Here is a 27878-nt window from a genome sequence, read left to right on the forward strand (position 1 = left end):
CATCAAAACTGTATCTGTGCTTCAGAAAAGGATGGGTGACAATCACAGATTTAGAAAGGAAAAACCTTCTCCAAGTGTGGACTTTCAGAAGTGGCACAATTTTCTCAGGACTTCATCTTTTCAGTCAGCAAGAGCATTCCAACACAGGTCTGCAAACCAGGGATACTGGCTGTGGAAACATGCTCAGTTCTTGGAAGTCTTTTGCTTAGAAGTCCTGTCAAGTATATGCAAGTATATTTTCATTTCAAGCAGAGGATTTGGTAGAAGGAAAAGAATAATGTAACAGTGTGTAAACTATCTTAGCCACATGAAATAATCTCATTTGGAAAAACACAAGACCTTATTTATAATAATGCTCCTTTTCTCCAAGCTGATATTGAAAATGATCTTGGAGTATCTATAAAACTTACTGATTCTTTTATTCTTATATTCTTTATTCTCATTTTGTCTTCTGTTGGCTCTTCTCTGAACTTCCAGTCCACAGACCTTGGTAACAAGGGCCCCTCACGGGTGAATGCAGGGTTTCAGGAATGTTTTGCCAGTTGCTTTCTGGTGATCTTTCACCATACTTTGTCAGATTATACTTTCTGAAGTGCAATTGTTACATGTGAAATCACAAGTCCTAAATTGTTCTTACTAAAGACAGGGAATTAATTAATTCTATGTATAGCATCTGCAAACTGAGTTAAAGCTGAGTGTTCAGACATCTCAAAACACAGCTGCCCTAAGAATCAAATCTCTCTAAGAATTCAAAAATGATGGGAGAAATACAAATAAATACTTTATAAGACAATGTGAAGTTTAATAATTGATTTAATAAAACCCACAATAAAACAACACACCTTTTTTCTTCAATTAAACAAATGTATAGTAAATTATTAAAAAACTGCAAATACAATACATGTCTACTGTACTTCAACATCTAATTACATCAACTGTAAACCCCAATTTAATTAAAATCCATTTGAGCATTAGTATGTGCAAAATACCTGTTGGTTGTGGTTTTTGCCAGTAAGTTTGTAAGGATGGGATGCACATTTTTCATGAACTGTGATATGGCTTAATTAATGACAGTGTTTGTTTTGCAGCATTACCTTCCTGAGCACAGTGCTGCTTTTGAGCTGCATGTGCTCCCAGGCTGTACACAAGTGTTCCCATTTCTTGCCCAAACAGATACAAACACAATCCGGTGTTATGTGCACTTTGTCCAAATTCTCAATGTGCTGTCAGCTTTCATCAAGAAAAATTCTTCATGTGATCCCTACCTCCAAAAAGGGAAGAAAAGAAGCCATAATTGTTACCACCAAATGCAGATACAAATCAGCCTGATGAAAATGTGAAATCCTAGCGAATTTCAAAACAGACAATAGCTGAAGTATTCACAGCTGAATATCACAATAACCATTGGGCAAAAGTTTTCCTTTCTGATCCACACAGAGAACTACTTTTCATGTCAGTGGAAGTTCTGCATAAGATCAAAATACAGAATAAACAAGAAATATTTGAAGCCAAGTTCTTCCTATGTTCTGAACGTTGTAGGTCATGTTCTTGCTGCCCTTAGCTTCTTCAATGCCTTGATGTCAGAAGCAGGTAAAATCTGGGCTTGTAGATGTATGATAACAGTGTAAAGATTTATTATCTTGTGTACATTCAAAATGCAGGGGTTCCACAATGAGGCCAAACAGTTCCACTTTGTGGACTCTGAGCTGTCCAGATGAATACAGTTTTTTCAGGTGGCCTCCTCTCTGTAAAAACAAAAGAGCCTTTCTGCCACTGTAGGTTGTTACGATATTGTTGTCCAACACCATTAGGTTACTGAGCTTGCTTGGATTTTGCTTTATTCATAAGCTAAGTAGTGGGAACTGCTATCACAGTGGCATTCCTGTCAGGATGCTGCCATGCTGTGCTCAAAGGAAAGGTGAAAATGTCAAGAGACTGTGATGGATGGAACTGTGCATCTCTAAAACTTCTGCTCCCCACTCTTCTGTTAGATGCACATATCTGTAGATTGCATTTGAGACTATTTCCATGTCAAATATCACTTCTATCATTTAACTTTTCTTCTAAAACAAAAAAATCATGGAAAAATGATCAATTACAGGACATTTATTAATTACAATTAGAATGCATGCTAATCAACTGGCCTTTTAACGTGAATCAAATGATAGTTTAGACATTCAAGATTATTAATAATAAATTCATCTTACAAGTCAAAACTTTGTAAAATAAATAACCTGTTTCTAATGTATAAATCCTATTCTAAAATACATTAAAGATAACTGATCACTTAAAACACTTTGGGTCCAGTGTTGGGTCTCTAGTTAAATACCAGAAGTCTGGGCAACGATCTTCCTATCTGGATCTCTGAATGCCCAGATTAAAGCTAACTTTCTGGTCTGGGTACAGTAAATTCTGTACTTTGCAGTGTCTCTGAAGAAACAGTTTCCACAAGAATTCAACTTAATGTATGTGTTAAGAGTTTGAGATACTGTATGAAAATTACTATTGCAAAAATACTGAATAATGAATTTGGGGATCATGATATATTGTGCAACCCTGGTATAATCACCTTGAGAGACTTTTGACTGAAATACTGAATACCTGATGCTCTGTTTGGAGTGCAGGTACTTTGTGGTACACAATGATTAAAGGACAATATTGGACTGTAATTTGTGAGGTATCTGCAGATCCACGTTCCAGTTTGTAAACAATAATCCAAAAACAGCTTTGTCTTAAAATCATAATAAATTGAATAAACGAGTACGAGGAGAGAGTGAAATACATCTTCTGTCTTCTGTAGGGCAACCACTGCACTTTTTGCAGCACCAGTTCTCCTTGCTGCATGTCCCATGGTACAAATCCACTTATTAATGATTACTATTGGATAATTTTCATTTTGCATTTATTGCTCTCAGTCTTTGACTACACGAAGTAAAGAATAAGGCAGCAGTTCCCAAAACATATGAAATTAGGCACTGGAACTCTGACAACTCGCGCAGGTTTTGCTCATTTCCTGTTTGTAACTCTGAAGCTGGACAGAGCATTTGTACATTCCAAACGTGTTCAGCAGCAGTTGTCGGGCCTTGGACTGAACATCCTCCCATTTAGATGAACTACCAGGAACTGCAAAAGAAAGAAAATAATTAATAAATTCACTCCTTAGGAAACCTGGACAATGCAAATGTTCTCAAACTTATCACAGTGTCACCGATGAGAATAATTTTTACTCATATTCATTCATTAGTTTAATATTGTTCTTATGGTCACTGTGTACTCTATCACTTTACACCTCTCTTGACAGAACTCTGTGTGTCTGACACCTTGCCCCCAAAAACCTGAGCTTTCTTACTAAGAACTGATATTCATAGTATAGTTAGATTTCTGAATCAGCACATATTGGCAAAACATTTATTTTTCGTATGTTAGATTGTTCCACACTAGAATTTCACCCTTTCTTTTCCTAAACATGTAAGAAAATTTCTGAAGAGAAATTTTCTGTTTCTTCCTTCTGTTTTCTTCCCCTACCCAAAGAACCTGCAATGGACATTTTGGTATGAATATATTTTATTTGCACAATTTTAATTTACACCACGTCTTTCTTGGACAAGGCGTTCTATTCCTTGCTGTAAAAAACCAGAGTTAGTAGATTTTCTTTCCCCAGAATTATATTTATTGGTTCAACTTAAATAACAATATGAAGAGGAAGTGGCCTAAACTTTGATTTAATTTAGAATTATGCTATCCAGCAGCTTACCTAGTTGCAAGTGGACTATGGCAGTTGTTTTTCCTGCAGTGAGAGACCAAACATTTAAATCTTCTATAGAATAAACATCTTCAATTTTCATCAGGTCTTCCTTGATGCGATCCACATTTAAGTGCCTTGGAACTCCTGTGATACCAAACGTGAGATAAAATTAATTCTGTCTTCTGCAAAGTCTCAGTAGCCTTTAAAATGTCACGACAGATCTCGATGTCAAAAAAATTAGAATTTGTGCTGTTGGAATTGATTAGTAACTTCCATGTTATCAACAGAAAATAATATGGAAATGGGTCTGCTAAGTCTGGTATGGATACAGAAGTTGTTAGGAATTGCAGAGCTGTCTCAACTGGAATCTGTCCTGTCCAGAATCCACACTCTGGCAACAGCCAACATTAGATCCTTTGCAATGATGTACATACTTTTGTTGACAAATTTACTGCAGCTTCCAACCCCTAGTAACAGCTTAGGCCAGACTCTAAGGTCAAAATCTGTTTAAAAAAAATGCTAGGCCCTGTCTCCTGAAACTGTTCTTCAGGTGCCTGGGATCATGTTCACAGGCTACAGTAATCAACGTACAGTGGTCAACAGAGAGAATTGTGTTCTACAGTGTGTCATCTCTGCAAATCAGAGATCAAGTCTTTCTGGTATTTTCAGCAGCACATGTCTAACTTACCACCACCATCCTTTATCTGTACAATGGGGAAAATCAAAATTTTAGATTATCAATATGGGTCAAAAACTAATACAAGTACTGAATAAACTCTCTCTGAGTAGTTTTGATGCTATAGTAGCTTTTGTTGCTTATCTTCTAGTTTTATGGAGTTTATATATACACTATGAATTTAGCCACTTGCTTCCCAAATTTCTTTTCCCAGGAAAAGTGGACTTAAATTCTCATATCTACATCATACTTAGGATAGGCTTCCATTCTGCCTTATAAATCTATATTAAAATCTACAATCTCATTGCTTGTCTTGGATAGCTATTTAATTTTTTAATTTAGCATTCTTAGTATAATGAGGAAACTGAATTTAATACCAAAAGTTGATACAACTTCAAGGGCCTTGATGTTGCAGCAGCAGTTTCCAGTATAAATGCAAGCCCACTCTCTGGAGATCCTGATTTTGAGTTGGAAAAGTCCCTTAGCATGCATAAAGCCCAGATAACATTACTTCTGCACATTACTCCTAATTACATCATTAATTTGGAGATTTTTATGACAACTGGGATACCTATGCAAACAGCTACAACTCCAAATATCTGGAATACGATACTTAGTTTGTCTTATCTGTTTTCTTCAGCTAAATCTACTGTCTTGGAGCTAATTGAGAGTTCTTTAGCAAACTTCTTAATTTTTGCCATCTCAGTGAACTTCTACTTTGTTGGATTTTTTTTAATCTGAACTGAGAGCAAAAGCACTTAACTGAAAATTCTGAGGCTTCTGATTTAACCTCATAACATAATAAAAGTAAAGTCAATGATAATTCACATGAAACAGTTAGGAATGTGCAGTTAAAACCTAGGATTTTTCTCCCAGCTCTAAGATTTTCACTTTATAAAGTATAGCACTAGATGGAGAAGTAATAGTTGGCATGTAAGCTGTGGTAAAGAAAAGGATGTTGCTGACAAGTTTCTATGTCACACAAGGTAGGATACTTCAGCCCATGTTCAGCTTTTTCTTCCCTTTTTTTTTTCTGCATTTTACACCACTCTTAACTAGCAGCTTCCCCTGAGGGAACAGTAGATACACAGAAGTAATACAAAGGCACTTGTGGGAAAGGGGAAGACAGGACAGGCATGAACCTTGTGTCCAGCCATTTGCCTATGCTTGGTGCCTCCTTTTACCTGCATTCACATTCACTTTAACTGTACAAGTAATAAAAGTGAGAGTGTAGAACTGAGTCTGGGCAAATGTTCACTTGATTTAGCTGGAGTCACTGCAGACACACAAGGAAGTTCTGTACATTTCACTTCTCCTGATGGTAAAGACTGTGCAGACACAGGACTTGTGTTGTTCTGGCCACAGTCAAAGACACCTAAAAACTGCTGGAATTTAGAGGAGCCATGAAGAACCACCAGACTACCAAGACAGACAGGTCCCAAGAATAACCCACACAGAGATGGGGATCATGATGTCAAGAAAACTGGTATTTTCCATGTAAAGTATTGCAGACTGGGCACAGATCTTACCTTCCAGAATAATAACTCCTGTGTCACACAGAATTCGAATTGTCGTAAAAACCACCAGTATGGAAAACACATATGTACATATAGGATCAGCAATCTTGTATTCTGGCTGCAAAGGGAAATTCCACAATGTCAAAGTATGAAAACAAGATCACTTACAAAAATGTCACTCAGAAAACACGGTTACTTCTAATTCCAAGTTTCATTAATTTATTTTTTTAATAGTTACAATATATGTGGTAGAGACAGTTTTGCTTAATCTGCATGATGTATGAAGCTTATCATAAAATATCATAAAAAAGGTCTTTTTAATAGCTTATAAAACCAGGTCCCTTTTGACTTTAACCACAGGAGCTGAAATGGCAAGAACTCCCCGTGCCTTCCTTACCTTAAAGCGGATGATGTAGGCAGCTACGAGCACCCCGATGCTCTGTACCAGGTCCCCCAGGGCATGGACAAACGCTGCTCTCACGGCCAGGCTGCTGCTGTGTGCATGGCTGCTGCCCTGGGCTGTGTTTGGAGAGTTTGGCTGAGGTACGTGAGAGTGAGGGTGGGAGTGGGAGTGGGAGTGAAGGTGGCCAGATTGATTCAGCAAAAATCCCATTCTGAAAGTGAGAGCAGAGAAATGCTTCAAGAAACAGGCTTTAGGGTTTGTTGGATGAGGAGGATTTGTTCGGCTTTTAATATTTTAAACCAAATTATTGAAAAAATAATATTCAGTGTAATTTCTTGTCTTATTTATGAAAATTAAGAGGTCCAGCAAAATTAATCCTGTGACAATGTTACAGGCCATGAATGAATTAGCAGCTTATTGAGAAATACATTCATGAATGTTAATGGAGAGAGAGATCTTACATTAAGTTAACTGCAACACCGACGGCGGCTGTGATGAGCATGATATCACCATTTATTTCATAGTCCATATGGATAGTTCTCTGAACAGCCTCATACAAGAGGAATGCCATAAGGATATAGACCAGCAGTACACTAATGATGGCTGACAGGACTTCTGCAAACAGAAAGAAAAAAACATTATAAAAATGTATCCCAGATCCATTTCTATTTCCAAATTAGAACATGGACAGGGCCTTCTTTTAACTATTTTATCCATATCTTAACTAATATAAACTAGTAAGTTGTGTGACAAATAAAACTTGTAAAATGACTGAATTTGTTCTAATCCACTCCTTCACATGTACGTGTCATCACTATAAACCTCAAATTATGTTTTCTCTGAAAAGTTCTGCACAGGTGATGATCCTGACTTTTTCAGATAATCCAGAACATTTGCCTGAGAAGTTGCAGGAAAGGCCCTGTCCAGGGGTGAGGAGGACAGGTGATCTCAAACATTACCAGCCTACCCACAAATAAGGGAAACCTTGATTTTAAGTATCCAGAGTATAAAGCTGGGTTTAGAAATTATTTTTATATATCCTTTTGTATTTAGGATAGAGAAGAAAATATAAAAAGATAAAGAAATCAAATCAAACAGTACAAAGTCATCACACATGATACTCTTAAGCTCCCTGACATAAATGTTCATAAATGTTAACTGAGGCAGCCTGCAGCTACAAAGGCTTGCTTAATGTAAGTTTCTGTATTGCTATGATATGCTTTCTAACATTATCTAATATTTACCAGATATTATTATTTCACAAAAGTAAGAGCATTATGACCATTATTTTGGCATAGGAATTTTATCTGATGAGCAGGGACTTTCAAAAGGAAACATATCTCTAAATCAAGATAAAAATTAGAAAACTAATAAAAACTAGCATTTCATTGTCTTGTACTTTCTGCTGCCATTTACATCTATGGCAAGTGGTTACAGTTCTCTACAAGGTTCCTGCTGTTCAGATAGGAGGTGAACAGGGCTGAGTATTTTACAGGTCAGGACTTTTGTGCTGCCTCAGGACCCAAGTCATGAAATTGTGCTGGTAATAGCACACAAACCTGAGAAGGATGAGTCCACACTACAGTTTTAAGGTCCTACTATAACGAAAATAGGTATTTCCAAACGGGCCTCTAAACTGCTTTTATCATAAATGTACTTTTACCCTCTACCTTCATATTCTGGAAACTATCACCCTGCACCAGCTGAAACCTAAAAAAAAATGAATAAAAGCAACACAGCTGGCAGAGAAAACATTAGCCCAGTTAAAGACTGTCTCAGTTATAAGCAAGTTAATACAGGGCTTTACAAAAAGCCCTGGGAAAACCTTAATGCTCACTCCATTGTATTGCATGTAAATCTGCAGCCATGCCTGAGTAATCTGTAATCATTATGTGTAATGCTCATTACTGTCACTTGCCAGATGGATCTCTGGGATCTCAGCCTTCCTCTGTGAACTCAAAGATCAGAGGTGGAATTAATTTACTTGGAATTGTAGTGATTGTTCTTCCCCCTAGTTCCACACATGTTGCCCTGATTTATTCCCCAGTAAGGGAAAAATTCTCCCTTTGGCTATACCATAGCTCTAAGAACACTCATCTGAGAATTGCCTCTCTTCTTCCTCTGCTTTGAATCTCTCAGCCTGCAGTACAACTTGGGTTACTGCACGTCTTTTCTAACACAGAACTGTTTTAATTTTATTTATTGAGTGTTACAGAAAAAAAAACCCCATGAAGCTATATCAGCATTTTAATGTCACCAAAATCAGTTGATCCACGCACTGAATTATTAACATCATTATGGGAGAAGGAAGTCACACCAACACATTCAGCTGCTGGGTAGTGTGTCAATGCCTGGATGAGGAACAGCATTACCAGGAAATAACAAGGCTCTGAAAGGCAACTGTCATAATCTGAGATGATTTCAGAGCAACTTGAAAATCCTGGAAATATCCACAGAAATTGAAGTGATCTTTATGAAGCTGGCAGATTATTCAGGGCAACAGTCTTAAAATACACAAAACATTGTTTAGAAGGTTTTGCAGAATGATTTTTTAAAAACTTGTGAAGCCATAGCACATTAGCATTTACCAGAGAAATAATATAGTGTGCTTTTAGAATCTAAACCCATGTTTTCTGCAATGGAAACCAGTGTTTTCCTTGCAGTTTCCTCCACAGTCATTGTCATGTCAGCACTGTAGGTTTGTGCTGAGATCTTTCACTTCTTGTGAAATGAACTGTGCACAGTCTCAGTGGACTGTCTGATTCTGTCATTACTAACATTGTCTCTCCAGCAATGGATGGGTGCCAGGTTCCATATCTATGCTTAAATCTGCTCAGTGTCTTGCTGAAAAGGAGGTATCTGCACTTGGTGGTGAAACTGAACTATTTTTGGCTTCAAGAATTTAATTCTTTTTTGACATGACTGCAATTGCCATTATTTTGTCTTCACTTTTCTAACCCATTTCTGAATCTGTCAGCTTCTTTTTCACAACTGAAAATGGAATAAAACAGAAGATGGAACTTATGTGTTATGTATTCAAAGAAAATTCAAATAAATGAAAATTAGTGCTAACTTCCTTCTGGAATTTGACTGGGCAACTAACAGGGCTGTTGTTTTTACAAAGCAACGTTTATGGGAATAAGTTTGAAAATTCATCATTCTGCAAACAAAAACGGTAACAAGTACCAGAAAAGTTGTTCATTAGAACGTTTTTCATGCCTACTGTATGGATTATCTGAAAACTTAATGCAGAGCAGGTCAGTGAAGAGACAGTTCTTGCACCTATTCCCAACTTCTAACAAATGCTCCACATCTTTTTCTGTGACAGATGCCCAATCTGTACTGTACATTTAACATCTTGACACGTTTTGTTTGCTGATATTATTTGCTGACAAGCTTCTTATATATAGGTTACTTGGAAAAATGTGTTACAATGAGGGTATACCCTAAAAACCGCTTTGTTCCACTGCCAGCACTCACTGATGTGTGAAACTGAGCCCTCAGGCCACAGCATTCAGACTGGATGTTTGAAATCAGGCAAATAAATTTCACAAATGTGATTTTTAGGAAGACTGTGTGCAGTAATTTTGGATCATCCCATCTCCTGTACTTCAGAGATCCCTGGCAAGGCCTTGATTCACTTCCTCTTCCTTCCTGCAGCACAGAAACTCTTCTCCCCAGCCTCAGGCTCTCCTCCTCCTCCTCCAGAGCTGCGCTGCTGCTACTCATGCAGGATGGTTGAAGTCAAAAGGAACCCCTGGAAACTGTGCAGTCCTGCTCAAATGAGGGTCACTTACAGGGGGTTGCTCAGGGCTGCTTCCAGGTGGGTTCCATGTATTTCCAACTGAGGACACTCTACAACCTGTTCTAGTCTTTCACCATCTGCTGGCACTGGGAGCAGAAAAGGAGGAGCAATTGTTGCAGAACTGAGAGGCTGCTTGCTCCCTGTAGCTGCTCCTAGGAAGAAGGGCAGAACACACTAATTTTATGGGCCACATCTGGCCCACAGACCACCACTGGATCAGTCTGGCTAGTATTTGACCAGTATTTTTCCTGGCAGTAAACTGGGAAGAAAATAATATATAGAAAATGAGGTGGCAGGAATCCTCAGGGATTTCTTCTTTTACATTAATTGAAAAGTCAATGAAAATTTACAGAACTGAGTAAGATTTTAATGATTAAGTAAGTTTATTTTTCTTAAGATAAACCCCTGTTTTAAGCTAGGCCGTGGCATGCTCCAGGTATGTGCTATTTGATTTCAGAAAAATTACAAAGACATATAAACTACCCAAATTATTTTGAAATAGAGTTTAAGTATGTATAAATGCTAACAAACATCCTTCTGGAGAGTATGAGCAAATGCCAACAAACATCCTTCTGGAGAGTATGAGCAAATGCCAGAGGCATACCTGCAAGGTCAGGTTTCAGTATCAGAGGAGCTCCTATCACAAAATTAAAACTTCATGAAAGAAAAGTTTGTAATGGGAAATGCTGGCATTGCTAATGCTTTCTTGCTAGAGCCCCAAAGAGCTTAGCTAGTGTACAGAGTTATGCATTCATGCACTAGTGACTAACTGATGACAAATGACAAGGAGTGATGGAGTTGTTGAATTCTACTGCTGTTCTAGCAGCCAAAATAAGAATTGCAAATAGTGACTACACAAGAATGAAATTCCTTGAAAAACGTATGCTATAGAGTGTTACAGAAAACAGGTAGAAAACTGGGACACTAGAAATTATCTATTTCATGAAAAAGATACTTTGAAGTTTTTGCTAAAATGTCTACAGACCTGCAGTTGTATATTACATCCAGTTAGCAACCAGATGAAAACACTCTTTACCATCATTACATTTCCAAACATGAAGTAATAAATCCTGAAAATATTCTTGCAAGGGTGAGTCCAAATTCTGTTTTTACTTCTTTTTAGAGACACCTAAACTGGACAGAGGTTAAATAACTTCTGTATTTTGCAAACCATGGGACATTTTGACCTCAGCTTTCTGTGGTTTGAAGAATGCCAGAGGAATACTGACTTAAAGGATTTTTGGCAGGGCAGAGCTCTCTAATAATATGTTCTACATAACTTCTTAGCTGTGGATTAAAATGTAATTTTTCACATTGAATAGGACCTTTTTTCAGTATCACAATTCTGCTGAAGTCAACAAGATTTTGTAAATCCTGGGCACTGGCAATAATCTGCTGTGAACAACAGGCTGACATGCACAGCTCCTGCACCAACAATGTCATCATGAATTCATTTCCTCCAGCCTTCCTCTTCAAGATGGAAGATGAATCAAGCATTCAGAATTTAACTCTGAATCTGCCAAGTGCCAATTCCACAGAGATGGAGAGGCTCACCCTGCTCCCAGTCAATGAAATTCTGCTGTCAAACTTTTGGCCAAGTTTAGTTTTTTTAAACTATTCCCTTGTGGCAATACAACCTATGCAGTTTATCCCCAGTGGTCAGTGAAAGGACACTGACAGCCAGTTAAAGCAACTCTTAGGTTTGTTGCTACTTTCTTTCTAGCTGTCCTTCTAGAATTAGGTGCTCTTTACAGTTGTTATTTAATTAGTCTTTAATAGCAAAATCTGATAGCTCCATACCTAAGCGATGAAATCCAAAAGTGAACCTCTTGGTGGGAGATTTTGCAGACAGCCAGAGAGCGAGGAGGGTCAAAATAATTCCACTAAGGTCAGTTAGCATGTGAAGTGCATCTGTCATAATTGCTAGACTGTTAGCAACGTAGCCACCTGAAAACATAATAGAAAAAATCAGGACACATGACATTTTAAATTACTTTACAAAATATCCTCTTGCATAGCTTACAGTTACTTCTTTTCAGAATGGTGCAGTAAGTACATGAGAGCCCTTCTTATACTCTCTAAACATGGAGGAGGATTTGCCATTACAAGCAAAATGCCATGCTATAATCCAAAGCTACCATAGTTAAAAATGCAGTCAAGTGTGCTTTCTATTAAGAGTAACATAGAAAGGATTCACTCCTGTTATTCTAACAGAGACTACTTGCATCATGTTTGCAAGATCAGGTCCAAAACAGTTTTGTACCTTTTCTCTACATATTACTGCACATGTGTTTAATCAACTGATTCTTTTGTTAAACTACATCTATTAAACACTGTGACATTACAGAACAGGAACAGAACTCCAAAGATTCAACAACCAGGAAATTTTCCCTGTCCTCTTTGTATTTGTATTACATTATCTTTTGACCTTAATTATTCCCCATCTTGGCAGGAGCGTGTAAGTTCTGGCCATATCTATTGCAAACAATGACTTTCACTTGTACAGTATTTTTCTTTGTTATTTATTACCATAATAATGAGTTGCATTGAGACAAATTACCTGAGATCAAAGGTTAATATCTTGTTCCAGTTCAATTGCTATTGCTACTATTGGATGAGTGAGAGATTTAAACAATGAACCTCTCACTGAAGTATCCCTTACCCAAAGGGGAATCAAGGACAGGCTGAGTTGTCTGCCATATGCTTGAAGGTAAGCCCATTATCTCAGAAAAGATCAGATCTTCAGTGTCAGCTCAGCTATGGTTTGGTTTTTCTTTTTACCTTGATATTGCCATGGAGCCTGTAAATTGTACTGAGCAAAGTGTGCAGCTGGTGTGCCATTTGGCAGGCTTCAGGCTCCAACTAACATTTCAAATCAAGAAATCTTCCTGTACTATTAAAATTGTCTTAGTGAAGAGGCTGAGATGAAATAGCAAAGGGGAATTCACAACTGGCTGATTGCTTTTAGGACTGGTCATAAAACCTCTGTGTGTGGCTGTGGGTGTTCTTATGTGCACACCTGCAGCCAGAGCTCTCTCTCCTCCCCAGCCAAGCATGGAGCACAGCAGTACTGCAGCACTGTTTGTGCTGTGGGCAACTACCAAATGCACTACATTTCAAACACCTCCAGCCCCTTGCTCCAATTGTTCAGAAATTTCTATGTCAAATTCTTCTGAGGCTGAAATTCTCCAAAAGGCCATCAGAGCTCAAAAACAATGAGTTTCTAAGATTTAGCAATTCAGCAGCTTTTTGAGTAAAATGAGTTACGCCTTTCCTTTCTGAATTAATTTGTGTTCTCCCATAATTTAAAAAGAAATTATTTAGAAAGTGCAACTCAGCCTCTTTTGCAGTCAACAGAGAAGCAGCAATAATTTATATGTAAGGACATTTAGTTCAGCAGTTTACATATATCATTATTTACAATATATATGTTTATTTGTATGTATTATTTTGAGAATCACTTCAGTCCAAGAAAAGTCAATTCCACCTCAGCTAGCCTCTCACTTTTAAAGACTTTCGAAATAAAATTATAAGGAAGAAATTCAGATACTGAAGCTAAATGTAATGCAGCATATGGATTAAGGACAATTTCCATTTACAAAATCCTGAAATCAAAGGTTCTCTGTTACTAAAGGTATCAGTTCATCACTTGGTTAAAGGTACTGCCTAGTGGGGGTTTAAATACAATTGGCAACTTGGAAAAAAAGACATCTATAACCTTTACAAATAGACAGATTGATGGCTCACCACTGTTTTCAGTCACCCATGAAGGAGAGCAGCTCTCCTCATGGATGATCAATTAGAAATCTCTAAACATAGCTGAAAACATCAAAACCCTGTCAGAAAAGCTAACTAGCACTTGCAATACATTTTTCATTTCTTGATGCACAATGGTTTCCCCAAAGTGTTAATTGTTATCTGACTGTTCATCAAATTAAACAACAAACTCTGAGATAGGCTGGAGTAATGAGTCTGGAAAAAATATGCCAATCAAGATTTCACAAAAAAAGCTGCTGAAACAAGATTTCCTTCATCTTGACATTGGTAACAGACACCAGAAAGATTTTTACTGAAAAAATTAATTGTCTGATAGAGTCTTCTGCCTTTTTCTCAGAAACTCAAATCTGTCAAAGATCATAGAAGTCAGTTAAAATATCCTATATTATCAGAGTTTCCCAAATACCTGAGCTTCAGATCAATTAATAAAGTTTGAAATTTGAAACCACCAAAGACAACACAGTACAGGGCTGGTGTGAAATATATTAAACAGGTGGGGCACTGACCCAGGACTTGTGGGCTGTATCTCTAATTACTCTTCTGCTGATAACTACTTGCCCTGTAACAAGTAATTCGGGTTGAGATCCACAGAATTACAGACATATCCAAACCCTCTATTATTTCTCTGTGGAAGATGAATGCCTGAATATTTGATGGGTCTGGCCCTCAGTGCTCTCTGATTCTGTGCCCAAAGTACGAAATAAGGCTGGAAACAGCACACCCAGACCTGAGGAGGATGAGTCCACAGTACAGCACTAACACTGTACAGACAAATCCAGCCTGCTCAAGTCCTGACTGCATGGCAATAACAACAGATGATGTGACAGTGATCAGAGTATTTTTACTCTCAACATCTATTATTTCTAGAGCTCTCCTTGGACTAGCTATGGAGAGGTCTCCAACAGTATGAATTGGATCCAAAGCCCCAAAGAGAAACGCTCCCAGTGACTTGAGCACCAACCTGCCAACAGCTCAGGCATTATTCGTTAAGAGACCCTTCAGATGAACTAAACTCAGTGTACATCAGAACTCTGATATGAACACAACCAACTAACATCCCTCTCATGTTAATGGATGTCTAAGCCTAAAATACAACACTATTGCTTATCAAATTTACCTGAGTTCATGCTGAACCAAAATCTCAGCCAGAGAAAAAATATGGAGCCAGGGGACAAATGGTGGCATTCAGCCAAATCCCCACAACAGGTTTGACACATAGTGCCTTAGCCATAATAAGCTGATGTATTGTGGCTGTGTTATTAATGACCAGCCACACACTGAATGGCAAAACCACTTTTTTCCATTAACCCACGTTCCTGAAATAAGGCCCCAAATAAAACTGATGCAGACATAGTCAATATTCTTGTCTCTCTCTGAAAAATAGAACATTTCTTTTAGGGGCTTTTTTCCCCTACATCTGTGGGACAAACTGCATTAGTTATCCTCTAGCAATTATTTTGTTCTCTACCCATCCTGCACAAGTTTGTCTTAAAAGCACAATTCTCAGCTGTCCTAGCAAAAGCATCCAAGAGCATGAGCTCACTTCACACAAGTACTCAATTGACTCAATTTGCAGAAGTCAGGAGGAGGATGTAGGTCCCATGCTACTGTTCTTCACTTCCAGAAAGTTTTTATTAGTTGATTTTTTTTGTATGTGTTTGAATTATGGCAAGTAATTAATCTGGTTAGCTCTGATTGACTTGAATGTTGAAATTTAAGAAATTTAAAAGCAATTAATTGCTATGGAGAGACCTGGCTCAACATACATATCAAGGCACTGGCACTGTGTAGTGCTCCCCACAATTCCAAACCAGGGGAGAGTGGATGAGGGCATTAAAGCATTTTTCAGGAGGCTGAGGCACATCCAGCAGACACTTGGCACTGCCTGGCATGGATGTATCCAAAATACAGATAATAACAGGACACAGTAAGTGAACAGAGATTAAAAGATAAATACTCAACTTTGTAAAAATGACTAGACAATGGCAAAGGTGTAACATTTAAGAGCTAATCTGTGCATCTCAGGGACACTCACATTTTATTTCAAGTCTATGCTGTTACAACCTATTTGATAAAGCACAGCTGTTCAGTACAGACTGGTGGACAATGCACAGGTTCTCCTTGTCCTGCACAGCCACAGTCAAGCTGTTAGGAGGGAGCAATAAACGCTGAGCAATAGGCTCATTCTTCTGACCAACAATCAGGTACTTATATAGGAACTATATAAGCGGGTAAAACCCCACTATACTTCTGCAAAACCACAAATAACTTAATGTCACTACTTGGTATATTTATATGTTGTAGGAAGAAGTGTTAAAATAACTATTACTTTAAATGACTGTGCCCATATGATTTATGTCTGCACGGAGCACATGCTAGTCCAGAGCACAGCAGGACATCAAGAAGTTCTCAAGGGAGTCATGTCTACAGTGGACTGCCCTTGATATCTCAGGACTTTTCACTTATAAGCAATAGTGTGTAAAGCTGTGTCTGGTGAATAACGACAAATTCCCCCCAGCATTACTTTCGTTATTACGGTAAATGTCACATTTGAAACTGTATTTTCCACTTCTTCTCTTGTTGCAAACACAGCACGATTTTATGGCCGTCGGTCAAAAAACACTGCGATTGAAATTGTTCATGCCACTTCTCCTTTGTTAAAAAAAGTGCCTTAAAAACTTAAAAAGAGGAATAAAAATTCATTAGACAAAAATTTGTACATTTTATGCCATTTCAGGGAATTAATGAGAGATTCAGGTAAGGGAAGTTGCAAATTCTTTCAAGGAAAATACAAGAGGACTTTATACCCTCTCACTCTGCACGTGCAGCTCATCTCTCTGTTCTCTCTTAAGGACTGATGGTTTCTGTCAGTTAATACTCAAAGCCAAGGCCAAAGCAGCCTAACGAGCTGCGGGCACCGTGCGGAGGGACGGCACAGAATGACCCAGACTCACCTATGAGCTCCCCCGTCATGAACAGGAGGTAGAGGAGGGCAGCGAGCGTCAGCCGCTTCTTCACCTTCCTCTGCTTGGAGCGCTCCCGCCGGCTGCTGCAGCCGCTGCAGGGGTCCGGCCGGCCGGCCCGGGCGCTGCGCAGGGCGATGTCCCGGTCCAGCAGGGACTCGTCGTCGGACGGCAGCCCCAGGGACGCCCCGTTCACCGGCGTCTCCGGGGCCGCCTCCGAGCCGTCGTCCGCCACCACCACGCGCAGCTTGTTAAACCTGGGGAAGTCCTCGTCCCCCACCTCGTCCGAGAAGTCAAAGGCACTGGAGTCGTTCAGGAACAGAGGGTCCTCGCTCTTCCCTAGCAGAGACTTGATGCTCGTCCAGAGCCCGGCCCCAGCCATAGCGGCGGCGCTCGGGGGCCTCGCCGGGCGCGGCCGACCCGCCGCGGGCGGCTCCGCTGGCGCAGCTGTGCCCTCGCAGGCGGCGCCCCGACCGCTCGTCGTCCCGTCAGGGCATGTCCCCTACAATCGCCCCGCCGGGCCCCGCGCAGGCCGGACGGAACGCGGCGCGGAGCTCCGCCGCGGAGCGCCCCGGCACCGCCGGCCCACAGCGCCGCCTCCGCGCCGGGCACCGCGCCGCGAGGCGCTGTCACCGCCGGAGCGCCGCTCACCCCGCGCAGCGCTCAGCCGGCGCAGCCCCGGTCACGCCGCGGCCGGGCAGGCGGCGCCCGGCGCGGGGCCGCCTCCCTGCCGGCGCAGGGGGAGCGCGGCCGCCGCCTCCATGCGCGTCACATCCCTCCGCTCCGCGCACCGCCGCGGGCGGGCAGCGCGCCGGCCCCGCAACCGCTGCGCGCCCCCGGGGCCGCCCCGCGCACGGCGGCGGCTGCAGTGAGTGGGAGTCGCGTCCCCTGCGCGCCCGCGGACCCCGCCGGCACCGCGCCTGCGCCGCCCGCGCGGGACGGCCGCGGGTTCGAGCCTCGCTGCGGGTTCGAGTCCCGCTGCCGCCGCCCCGCCGCGCCCGCGCTGCCCGCGGAGCGGGGACACCGCGCTGCGGGCTCGGGCCGGAGGGACCCGCCCGGGGCGGCGGCGGCACCCGCGCGTCTCTCGGCGCGTTCGTGTTCAGTGGGTAAATGGCGTGCGAGGTAGAGGCTAAGCACTGCCAAAGCCATACAATGCAGGTATGGTGGTCCGTGATAGACAGAAAGCTGCGTTCAGTACGCTGGGAGCCTGAACTGCATCGTTCCGTGCTCTGGCTTCAGATTTTGAAAAGCAGAAGTTTGCTTTGTGTTGCTTTTCTCTTTCTCTTCTGTCACGGCACAGCTCTTTACATTGCTTTAATAACTCTGTTGAGACAGAGTTGTAGGAAGTTCCATATGCCTTTCTGAACATTCCTTAGGATGAAAGGAGAAACAAACCTCAGAGACCCTGCTGTTGTATAATTCCTTTCATAACTGTGCTCTAACATAAGAGTAATTAGATTTTTGCCTTTATTAATTTTCCTGATAGGTTATTCCCGCTCCTCATTGGTCTGACTGCTAAAAATTTTCTTCTGAGCTTCAGCCTACATATGTTTGTACCTATGGCCAAATTACTGTACTCAGTCAGTTCACTAAGCCATAAACTTCTGGGAAATCATGCCTGTCACAGAGAAAGTATGTATCTTGTGTTTTTACTTAGTTGGAGGAAGTTACCAAGACTGGAAAGTTGTACAGAAGTGCAGGATTTTGGAGAAGGGCACTCCTTTTCTGCTCAAGGGCTGATAGCAGATTCTGGTAATCATCAGGGCAGTGCTGCAGGACATGGAGTGAACCCTTTGAACTGGCCCCGCAGGAGGGGGCTCCTCTGGGGTAAACTGGCCTTGGGTGGAGGTTGCTTATTGTTGTTCTCTTAATGATGTCCAAAAATAGACAGTGTGACGCCTTATCTGAGTTCCCTTGCCACTTTACAATGTGGCTGTTTTCCTGAGCATGTAATCTCACGTTATTTTTCTTCAAGTGGCTAAAGTGGTGCCATCTCCTGCCCTTTCACCCACTTCATAATTCCCCCAGCATTATTACCAGTACAGTTGTGCTGGGGCCAGACAATGAACTGAGTCCCTGAAATGGGTCAAAATTAGACAATGCATATTGGGAGGGTTTTGGATATATTTGTATTTGTAACTGAGAGTGCTTCTGTGATCTCAACTCACACAGACATCCATATGACAACAAGGGAGCAGCGAAGAGTGTGGGAGTCAGAATGAGCAGCCAAGGATGGGAACCTGTAAAGCCAGCCTTGCTGCCTAGGAAAGTGCTCCCAGCTGTGTTCCAGTTCACCCATTTTTAATGTTCTGTTCTCTCTGGGTGATTGAACTCACTCTGTGTTTCAAGAGTTTCACCATTTGTACCAGCACAAGTGAATGAGGACACACAGACATGAGCAGCCACGTTCCAGGAGCCACTAGAACTGCTTGTAAAACTGTCTTAAAGTGTCGGGCTTTACACTGGAGCTTTGCCACTTCTGTAGGAACAGAAACTTCCAGGGGAAGAGTATTTAGCTGGGAGGACTAACACACTGAAGGTCTGCCAGCTCACCTTTAATGAATAACTACGACCAGAAGTATTGTCAAGTCAAGAACCAGCTCTCACAGATTGGTAAGATGAGCCTCAGTTGAACAGAACTGTTTGTACCAGCCTGCTACACTCAAATTTCTTCATTGTTACAGCCAAGGCTCTACTCTTTCTATAGCCTCGTTTACTTACCAAGGACAGAGAGTCTCTAAGAGGTTACCTATTAATGTGAAGTATTCCCTTTCCATGATGTCATCCTTGAAGTCGTGACACCACCAAAACTGATGGTTTAAAACATCCTATTCGCTATAAAATTCAAGCTAACTTAACTCTATTTTCACCCACATTTCTAGGGTGGGGCATGATTACCATATATGCAACTGCTTAAATCAGTTTCAACAATAAAATCCTAAATGCGAATGTGACAGTGTTCCATTAAAGGTTTCTCAACGCAGTTGCTGCAACATAAAATGAAAAACACGATTACGTGGTGTTAACAGTATTACATACATAGGCACTTTGGAAATAGTTACTGTGAAACAGAGGACATTCTGCAGAAGAAAAGAACAAGTTAAGTTTCCTATCATTCTCTTTTTTGGAACATTTGGGTTGACAAACAGTTAAATTTTAATTTGTCTAGAAAACCAGAGAGCAGTTTTCTATTCCAATCCTTAGCCTATTTCTGCAAGACGTGGGAAGGCCTGGAACAGGCAAAGCAGGAGCACAAATCTGAAACTCCTACAAGTGAGACTATTTCAGAGTCATTATCTCACTTGTTCTTACTAGAAATTCCATCTGGAAACTGAGAAGTCTTTCCCAGTGAAACTTTCAACAAAAGTTGTGGGTTTTTCCCCCTACCAAAAGAAACTCCTAAGTAAAATTGCTAACCAGTTGAAATTAAGAATTTGAGTCTGTTGGAGTTAATTAACAACTTCCTCTTGTTGTTTCTTTAAAAAAGCAGAAAAATTGTAAAGTTTTTAATCTGATGATGGAACAGTCACATAATTGTGAGCAAAAGTTAATCAGAATATGCATATGAAGAAAAATGCAAATTAATTTGCAACAATCTTGCTGTTAGAAATGTTAATTTTAAGGTTGACAGATCACCTCAAAAGCCCCTTTTTGCCTCACTCTGTTTCTGAAGAGCACTAGGGGGACGGCCTGAATTTAATTTAATCTTTAAGGTTTGGGGATATATTAAAATACTGCATTAAAAAAAACCTTTTTAAGTGGTCCTTCATTAGTTTCTTCCTATAGTTGCACCTGCATTTCCTCCAAAGACCTTTATGGGTAAAAGAGGAAAAATAAATACTACCATACGATAAAAAAAGTGGTTTTTCACTAAAGAATATATATACTTGCAAGTTGGTTAGAGCAGGGTGCTGATAACACCAAGGTGGCGGATTGATCCTCTTAGGAGCCATTGATTTAACAGCTGACTTAATGACCCCTCTGGGTCCCTTCCAACTCAGAATATTCTATTATTCCGCGTGAAGCAAACTGTCAGGGGAGATGCACGGACAGACGCATAGAAAAAAGCTAGTTATTCATTTCCCAAGAAACAAAAGCTGTAAGTAGTGTACAGTCTGCGTTATTTCTGCCGAATACAAATCTATAAAATACAGGACCAAGGCTGTCCCTAAGCAAGGGCGCCTGCGGTGATGTTAGCCGTGTCCTGGTGCGGCAGCAGAGCTCCCCGGCCGCGCTGCGCTGCTCGGGCCCGGGCTGGGACGGGCCCATCGAGCTCGGCTCGGCCAGGCCCTGCTGCGCAGCGGGGTCTGCGCGGGGCTGGACCCGCACGCATGGAGGTCAGCCCGGCCCCAGCGGCTGCTCCCGGGGCCGGGCGCCTTCCGACCGCTCCGGGCGACTCAGGCAGGCCCGGGGAGCGAAGGGGAGCGGCGGGAAGGAGCGCCCAACACCGACACTGTCACGGCGCCGCCGGCCCAGCCCCGGTGTCAGGCTCGCCCCTCAGCGTCACCATCGTCACCCGCGCGTCACTTCCGCGCCCGGCGCCCGCCCAGCCCGGAGCGCGGCGGCGGCGGCGGCTCTATGGTGCGGCGGCGGCGGGGCGCGGGCCGGGGGGCGCCGGGCCGGCCCGCTCGCTGAGGGCAGCCGGACCCGCCTGCCGCGGGCTCGGGCGGCCCTGCCCTGCCCTGCCCTGCCGGAGGGCGCCGGGAGCGGCAGCGATGAGCGGAGCGGAGCGGCCGGAGGGAAAGGAGGCGGCGGCCGCGGGCGATCCCGGGCGCTCGCTGGGTACGTGAGGGGAGGCCGGGCCGGGCCGGGCGGGCCGCGGGTGCGGGGAGAGCCGAGGAGAGGCCGGAGCCGCCGGCCCGGTCAGAGCAGGGCGGCTCCGCCACCCCGGAGTCACGGGCGGGCGCCCTCGGGGGCCAAGGACTGCCGCCCGCATCGCTCTCTCCGTGCGGGGCTGTAGGTTCAAGGGTTTTGTGTTCCACACTGCAGACAAGAAATAATCATAGCGTGCCCTTAGCGTGCCTTACAGGCTGTGAAGTTCAGTTCTCGGAGTTCAGCATGAACTCTTGGTGTGTTGAGTGACAGGCGAAGACTTTTCATCGCCTGGCTTGTTCTCAGACTTTGAAAGCAAAGGTTAGGGGCTGTTAATGTTTAGGTACTCTTGATACAGAGTCAGAACACTGATGTTGCCCATTTTTTTCTTCAGCAGGCTGGAATACTAAATTTTTACTTTTTTCTTTTTAAGATATCTGTGGAACAGTTATTTTTTTCCTCTTTCTAGTCTGTTGCTGTTCACATAAAAGGGTTTATCAGTAATCTTGTGATACAGAACTGAGAATAAGGGAGACATAAAGAAGAGGATGAAGATGGAAGTTCAGTTTAGTTGAAAAGTGCAGAGAATTTTAATGTGTTTTAATGCTTTAAATTTTTGAAAAAGAAAATATAGTTGCTCTAGGTGAAACTTGAAGTGTGTGCTGACCTGTCACACTCAGTCTTGGTGTTCTTTGGTGTAGGTCCCAGCGATGCATCTCCAGATGAAGGAGTTGTAGAAGATCTGCCTTTAATAGATGAGAAAGCTGTGGAGCAGCTAACTGAAGGATTGATTTCCCACTATCTGCCTGATCTTCAGCGATCGAAATCAGCTCTGCAGGAACTCACGTAAGCAGATTTTTGAAACCAACTTTGTACACGTGCATACTTGGTTTGCTGCTTTTTTCAATATAATGTGCCAGCTCCCTTTTACTGGGATGTAGTTTATCAGTATTTCTGTATCCTGACTCGAGCAGCCTGAATAATTCAGTGATCTGTGGGAGTACCAGGGGATGTAAAAGCTGCAGTGTAGCCTGTGAGCACTGTGGCTGAAGAATGTGTAGCACTAGAAGGCTAAAATCCCGTAAGCCAGGTAGAACAGAAGACTAAGATTTCTTAAATGCTTGTTCATTTCTGTAGTGGAAAAGTGTGCTAAAAGCTGGGTTTATTTGCTTGGAGACATGCAGTCTGTATTCAAGGCAGCTTGTAGTGAGATACAGTGTTTGTTGTTCAGTGTCTAAACTGTATTGCAAAACACTTGAAAAATACATGTAAGGAGCTAAACTGATAAGAGTTCTTTGTACACTGATACCTCACTGATAACTGAGAGCAGTTGATTTCAAATGCAGATCAAATCTGCCGTGGATACAGCGATACTGGAAGGAGCTTTGCAGAGATCCATCTCAGGTTTTGCAGGGTACCTTAGTTTGGGTTTCACTACACGTGATGTGGTCATGCTCCTGCCAAGGACAGCTTTGTCTGGAAAGGCTTGAGCTGATTTGTGTGGAATGGAGATCCTTAATAATCACCAGGAATCCACACGAGTTCTGTACAGAAATAACTTAGTCCTGCATCATGACACACAGGCACCCAAGTGGACAGTCAAGAGCTACTTGTTCTTCCTTTCAGTCAACCACTGCAACCTGGTGAGTGCTTCTTCAGGGTTTTTGGGATATTTATGCTGGATATCCATGTGCTGTATGATGCCAGCTGAATTTGTGCAACAAATAGTAGCTTGGATTTTTCTGAAGTCATTTACTCATGTTTTTATTGAAATCACCTTTACTTTGGGTTTATGCTTTTTTTTGTTTGTTTGTTTTAGACAGAACCAAGTGGTACTGCTAGAAACATTAGAACAAGAAATTTCAAAATTCAAAGAGTGTAACTCCATTGTTGATATCAATGCTTTGGTAAGTACCAGTAATGCCTTTTAAATTCTAGATTAGCATAGATTTTCTTGCTGAAGTATTACTAGCAGCTTGTGTCTTTTCCTTGTTCTTAATGACCTACAGAAAAGAAACCAGTTCAGATATTAGGGACAAACTGCTGGAGAGGATAGGAACCAGCATATTTCCCTTAAATAGGAAGAGCAGTGGGAAGAGAGCTGAGGTTCAGTCAGGCAGCATTGGTGAGCCTGGCTGTTCAAAGCCAGCAGCCAAAGCAAATGTACACATTTTTTCAGTAGAATTGAGGCTCCAGCATGGGCTCTGTGCACCTCCCCAGACTGGCATGAAGGGTGCATTAAACACTCGTGCATGGTGCATAAAGTTGTAATATTTTTATTTTGTTTTGTGACTGAGTAGATTACTGTGTGTAACTGTTGAGATGTAGTAGTTTTCTATATTAATATATGTGATATGTAAATTTTAAATATGAACTTGAACATGTTTGTTCCATTATCAAACTGCTCTGGTAATCACTGTTCTTGATTGCTATTTTATGAAACAGCTATTCTGACTTGACAGTCACTGCTTTAACAATTATGGTTTTTAAGTTTTCAGAGGCTAAACACTATCACAACAAGTTAGTGAATATTAGAAATGAAATGATGATGCTTCACGAGAAGACATCAAAGTTAAAAGTAAGTGAGATAAATATTTTTACTTTCCAATACAGATATTTACTCATGTTTTACAGAAGACTTCCAACTTTTATTTTAAAAAATAAAACAACCAAAAAACCCACCTTTTTTTAAAGTGTTTTTTCTTAAAAGTATGTTTTCACTAGCTCCAAGCCATGTACATTTTTAACCTTTCACTTACTCCTAATGGTGCTCAAGCAACTTACAGATCTGAATTACCCTTTCAGTGGCATCTTCATGTTTAGGTGATGTAGGAATCAGGTCTTATTCTGTTGCTTAGTCTACTCCATTCCAAGCAGTTCTCTTTGTTGTTTCAGTTTCATTTCAATGGAAACTAGATTGTCACAAATGTAAGAATGTCTCCTTCTGCTTAATGTACCTTTAACAGTGGCATAAGTTCACTGGTTTTATGCTATACAGACAGCCTGGTTACATCCTGGCAAGATTAGTCCTTCAGTGTGTTCAACAAGAAAATTTTTTCTTGGAGGCAGTAAATTGTATGATAAGAACCTTGTCATCACCAGAGGATGACTTTTAGTGAAACTGAAGGGGCTCCAGTTTGTGTTTTCCCAGTGTAGATCACAAACTTCCCATTTATGAGCAGTAAGCTGAAACTGGGAGGGATGAAGCAAAAAATGAACAGTTTATATTCAGTCATAAGGAGGGTGTGTTGGAGAGAGGGAGAATGGGAGGGATTTTGTTTGTTACTCCAACTTTAAAATAATCTATAAAAACTTGAAATTATTTTATTTTCTGTTTAGAAAAGAGCACTTAAGCTGCAACAAAAGAGGCAGAAGGAAGAATTGGAACGAGAGCAGCAACGTGAGAAGGAACTGGAAAGAGAGAAACAGTTAACAGCAAAACCTGCAAAGAGAACCTGAAAGCAGAGCATGCAACAACTTGTCTGAATTAATTAATGATTTCTACATTCACTGGAATTAAGGCAGACTTTGCTTAAATTGGGCTATAGCTGTTGCTAGCAACAGTCTACTCTATGGTATTATAAATTCCAGAATGGTAACAATAGAGTTGGTAACATTCACGTTTTTTAATTTCAGCCATTCAAGTTGCCTTCTTTTGTAATGCTATGCAGTTTGATATTATTATAATGTAAGTTAATTTTTATATATATATGTATATATGAGAACTAGGCATTATAGTTTTATGTACCTATTGGTTTTTGTTTTCTTCTGTTCTTTTGACATTTAGAATTCTGAAAGATTTGATGACTGCGAGATGTTTTTCAGACAAAATGCAGGATACTTCTGAAAGTTCAATTCTCATCGACTTCGGTGGCTGCATTTTCACTGAAACTGCTTTGTTTCATGCAGTTGGGATCTGTCTTTGATCATAAATACTGATTTCTTGTGCAGCCTTAGTTTGATCCATCTCTAATGTATTTGCTTAAAAGTTCACTTCATTGCAGCGATCTTTTTTTTTTTTTGTCATCAAGTAACTTAAGAACAGCTTTAAAGTAACTTCTGAATAAGTTCCCAGCTGAAATGATTGGCAGGGGAGAAGCAGAACACTAAAGATTGTCAAAATTGGTGTGTGCACAATGCAAAGTTGAATGAATTTGTGCTTTCACAAACATTTAAGTCAAACCAGGAAACTTGCTTCTGTAATGGTTTATTAGGAGAATTGTGTGGTATGAGCATATTTTTGTGGGGTTAGAAGTTGTAATTTCTTGATCTTGTGTGACAAAATAAAACATAAGCAAAACTAAAATTTTCCACTTCATGTGAAATTCAGCCACCTGTAGGAAAACCACTGTGTTTAGTGTTTTCTCCTTAACAAATGAATCATTTGCAGTTTGGTACTATATAAGAGATTTTTTGTTACACTGTCCTCACCCAGATTAATGATTATTAGTGTGTACTGATGAGAAATTTGGAATGGAGGTTGGTATCCATTTCTCTGAATGTAATTCCTATCTTGCAGCACTTGGTGTGAACTCCCATTCAAATGAATGTACAAGTTGTCTAGACTGGTAAGAGCTTTAAATTATTTTTTCCTACAGTCTAACAAACTAGTTATTTTATAACTGTGTTTCTATTTATCTGTGTTTCTTTTTATGTAATAATAGAAATTATGTGTTTTGAAGTAAGATAAAGGGTAAGCTATGTAAAGTTTTCCATAAAATATGTATAGGAGGGTATCACAGGGGCACAGTCAATTTTACTTTTCCTTCTGTTTTAGATTACTCACCCAGTGTAGACCTGCCTGGATTGTAATTTCTATATTATAATTTTCTGAACTCCTAATTTCCTGTTCTTAATATTTGTCATATTTTTCTGTGAAAGATGTACTCTAACAAGTACCCAGGCATCATGCAAGGTAAACTGGAATAATGTTTTCGGACAAGGAGAACAAAATACTTTTAAAGCAGTCTGAAGAGACACTGAAATGCTTTCAGTGGAGCAGTATTAGATTAAAACTTTGCACAGGTATTTTTCCCTGAAGTTGACTCATGGCTATTAATTGCCAGTGGATTGTTGGCCTCTGCTGTGGTTTGTATGTATTTCTAAGAGAAATGTAAAGGATTTCCACAGTCCGTTTTTTGGAGCAGAATGTACATAACTAAATGTTGTCTTTTATTTTGTAATGTAATTTTACAATCAGATTCTGGGAATTAAAACTGTTCTCATTAAACTATAACATGAAACTAGATGCCTTAGTATCCAAATGAGGATTGAATTCCTTTGATGTTTCTTGATTTGTCTGCCCTTTATACGGAATCCAGTTTACTTTTTCATATTCTCTCTATCAAGAACTATGTGGGTTTTTTTAAAGAACTGTAGTTTTGTGGGGTCTTGTTTTGTTTCCAAAAATCATGGTTATTTTAACTAAAACTAGAGAATTCAAAGAAATTAAAAGAAATTGGTGTTTTGAAACTTGGTACACATTTCAGCATTTGGAATAATTTCTGATCAAAAGAATAAAAGCTGACAGTGCTTACCTGAGGAATACATAAAAATGTAATTGATTAACTTTTCCTATAAAAGCGTGGTAAGATCTGGGTTTTCTATGAATAAGGGCCTAATTTTGCTAAATGACTTTTCTGTAATAAAGGGGGGGAATTAATAAAAATATATAGGATTATGTTTGTTCAGTTTACATAACTTCTATTAATGTCTTCTTAAGTTACTTCAGTCAAAACTACAATTCATTATCTCCGTAGGATGTTCTACCAAATACTCTTGTAAGGCTTAATGCATAAAAGTAAATGCTGCATTGGATGAATTTAACAATACTGACATCTAAAAAATGTCTGTTTGCATCAGCATGCACAGCAGGAGTGAGCAATTCTATTGCTGTGTACACTTAGTCTTGCTTGATTTTTATAGAAAGTTCCTTAGGGAGTAGCTAAACGTGGTAGTACAGGGTTTGGGTTAGGCAGTGTGTGCCCAGCCCTCGCTCAGCAGCTCCCAGCCTCTCATCCTGCCTGGACTTTGGAAAGGTCAAGGCAGCACTCCCTGCAGCTGCTGGAGGCCCCTGTGCTACAGGTGAGCAGTTTCTTCATGTTTGCTTTGTCAGGTGTTCTGAGTTATGGAATTCATTTGAGTAATTTTTTTTTTTTTTTAAATTAAAACTGCAGGCTA

The 27878-nt window shown here is 40.8% G+C and overlaps 2 protein-coding genes across 2 annotated transcripts; one reads left to right on the top strand and one right to left on the bottom strand.

Annotated features, from left to right (window-relative positions):
* Positions 1-795: 795 nt before the first annotated feature.
* Positions 796-17304, bottom strand: SLC30A4 (solute carrier family 30 member 4). Its single transcript, XM_033070889.2, has 7 exons — positions 16878-17304; positions 11947-12093; positions 6803-6956; positions 6336-6552; positions 5951-6056; positions 3755-3889; positions 796-3123 (listed from the first exon to the last, which is right to left on the bottom strand). The coding sequence occupies exons 1-7, from the start codon at positions 17266-17268 to the stop codon at positions 2969-2971; spliced, it is 1305 nt and encodes a 434-aa protein (XP_032926780.1). The 5' UTR covers positions 17269-17304; the 3' UTR covers positions 796-2968.
* Positions 17305-21576: 4272 nt separating this feature from the next.
* On the top strand, positions 21577-26946 carry BLOC1S6 (biogenesis of lysosomal organelles complex 1 subunit 6). The gene is made up of 5 exons (XM_033071066.2): positions 21577-21668; positions 22400-22544; positions 23518-23605; positions 24190-24276; positions 25038-26946. Exons 1-5 carry the CDS (start codon positions 21602-21604, stop codon positions 25155-25157), a joined length of 507 nt encoding a protein of 168 aa, XP_032926957.1. The 5' UTR covers positions 21577-21601; the 3' UTR covers positions 25158-26946.
* The last annotated feature ends 932 nt before the right edge of the window (positions 26947-27878 follow it).

This window comes from Catharus ustulatus, chromosome 12 (genome assembly GCF_009819885.2).
Source record: "Catharus ustulatus isolate bCatUst1 chromosome 12, bCatUst1.pri.v2, whole genome shotgun sequence".
Lineage (NCBI taxonomy): Eukaryota > Metazoa > Chordata > Aves > Passeriformes > Turdidae > Catharus > Catharus ustulatus.

Excerpts from the sequence above, each read along its gene's own strand:
- SLC30A4 (XM_033070889.2), bottom strand. The coding sequence starts at position 17,268 with ATGGCTGGGGCCGGGCTCTGGACGAGCATCAAGTCTCTGCTAGGGAAG. Across the intron at positions 6,957-11,946 it reads TTTTGGATTTCATCGCTTAG|AAGTCCTGTCAGCCATCATT; the intron begins GTATGGAGCTAT and ends TTCTGTTTGCAG. Across the intron at positions 3,890-5,950 it reads AGGAGTTATTATTCTGGAAG|GAGTTCCAAGGCACTTAAAT; the intron begins GTAAGATCTGTG and ends TTGGTATCACAG.
- BLOC1S6 (XM_033071066.2), top strand. The coding sequence starts at position 21,602 with ATGAGCGGAGCGGAGCGGCCGGAGGGAAAGGAGGCGGCGGCCGCGGGC. Across the intron at positions 22,545-23,517 it reads TCAGCTCTGCAGGAACTCAC|ACAGAACCAAGTGGTACTGC; the intron begins GTAAGCAGATTT and ends TGTTTGTTTTAG. Across the intron at positions 24,277-25,037 it reads AGAAGACATCAAAGTTAAAA|AAAAGAGCACTTAAGCTGCA; the intron begins GTAAGTGAGATA and ends TTTTCTGTTTAG.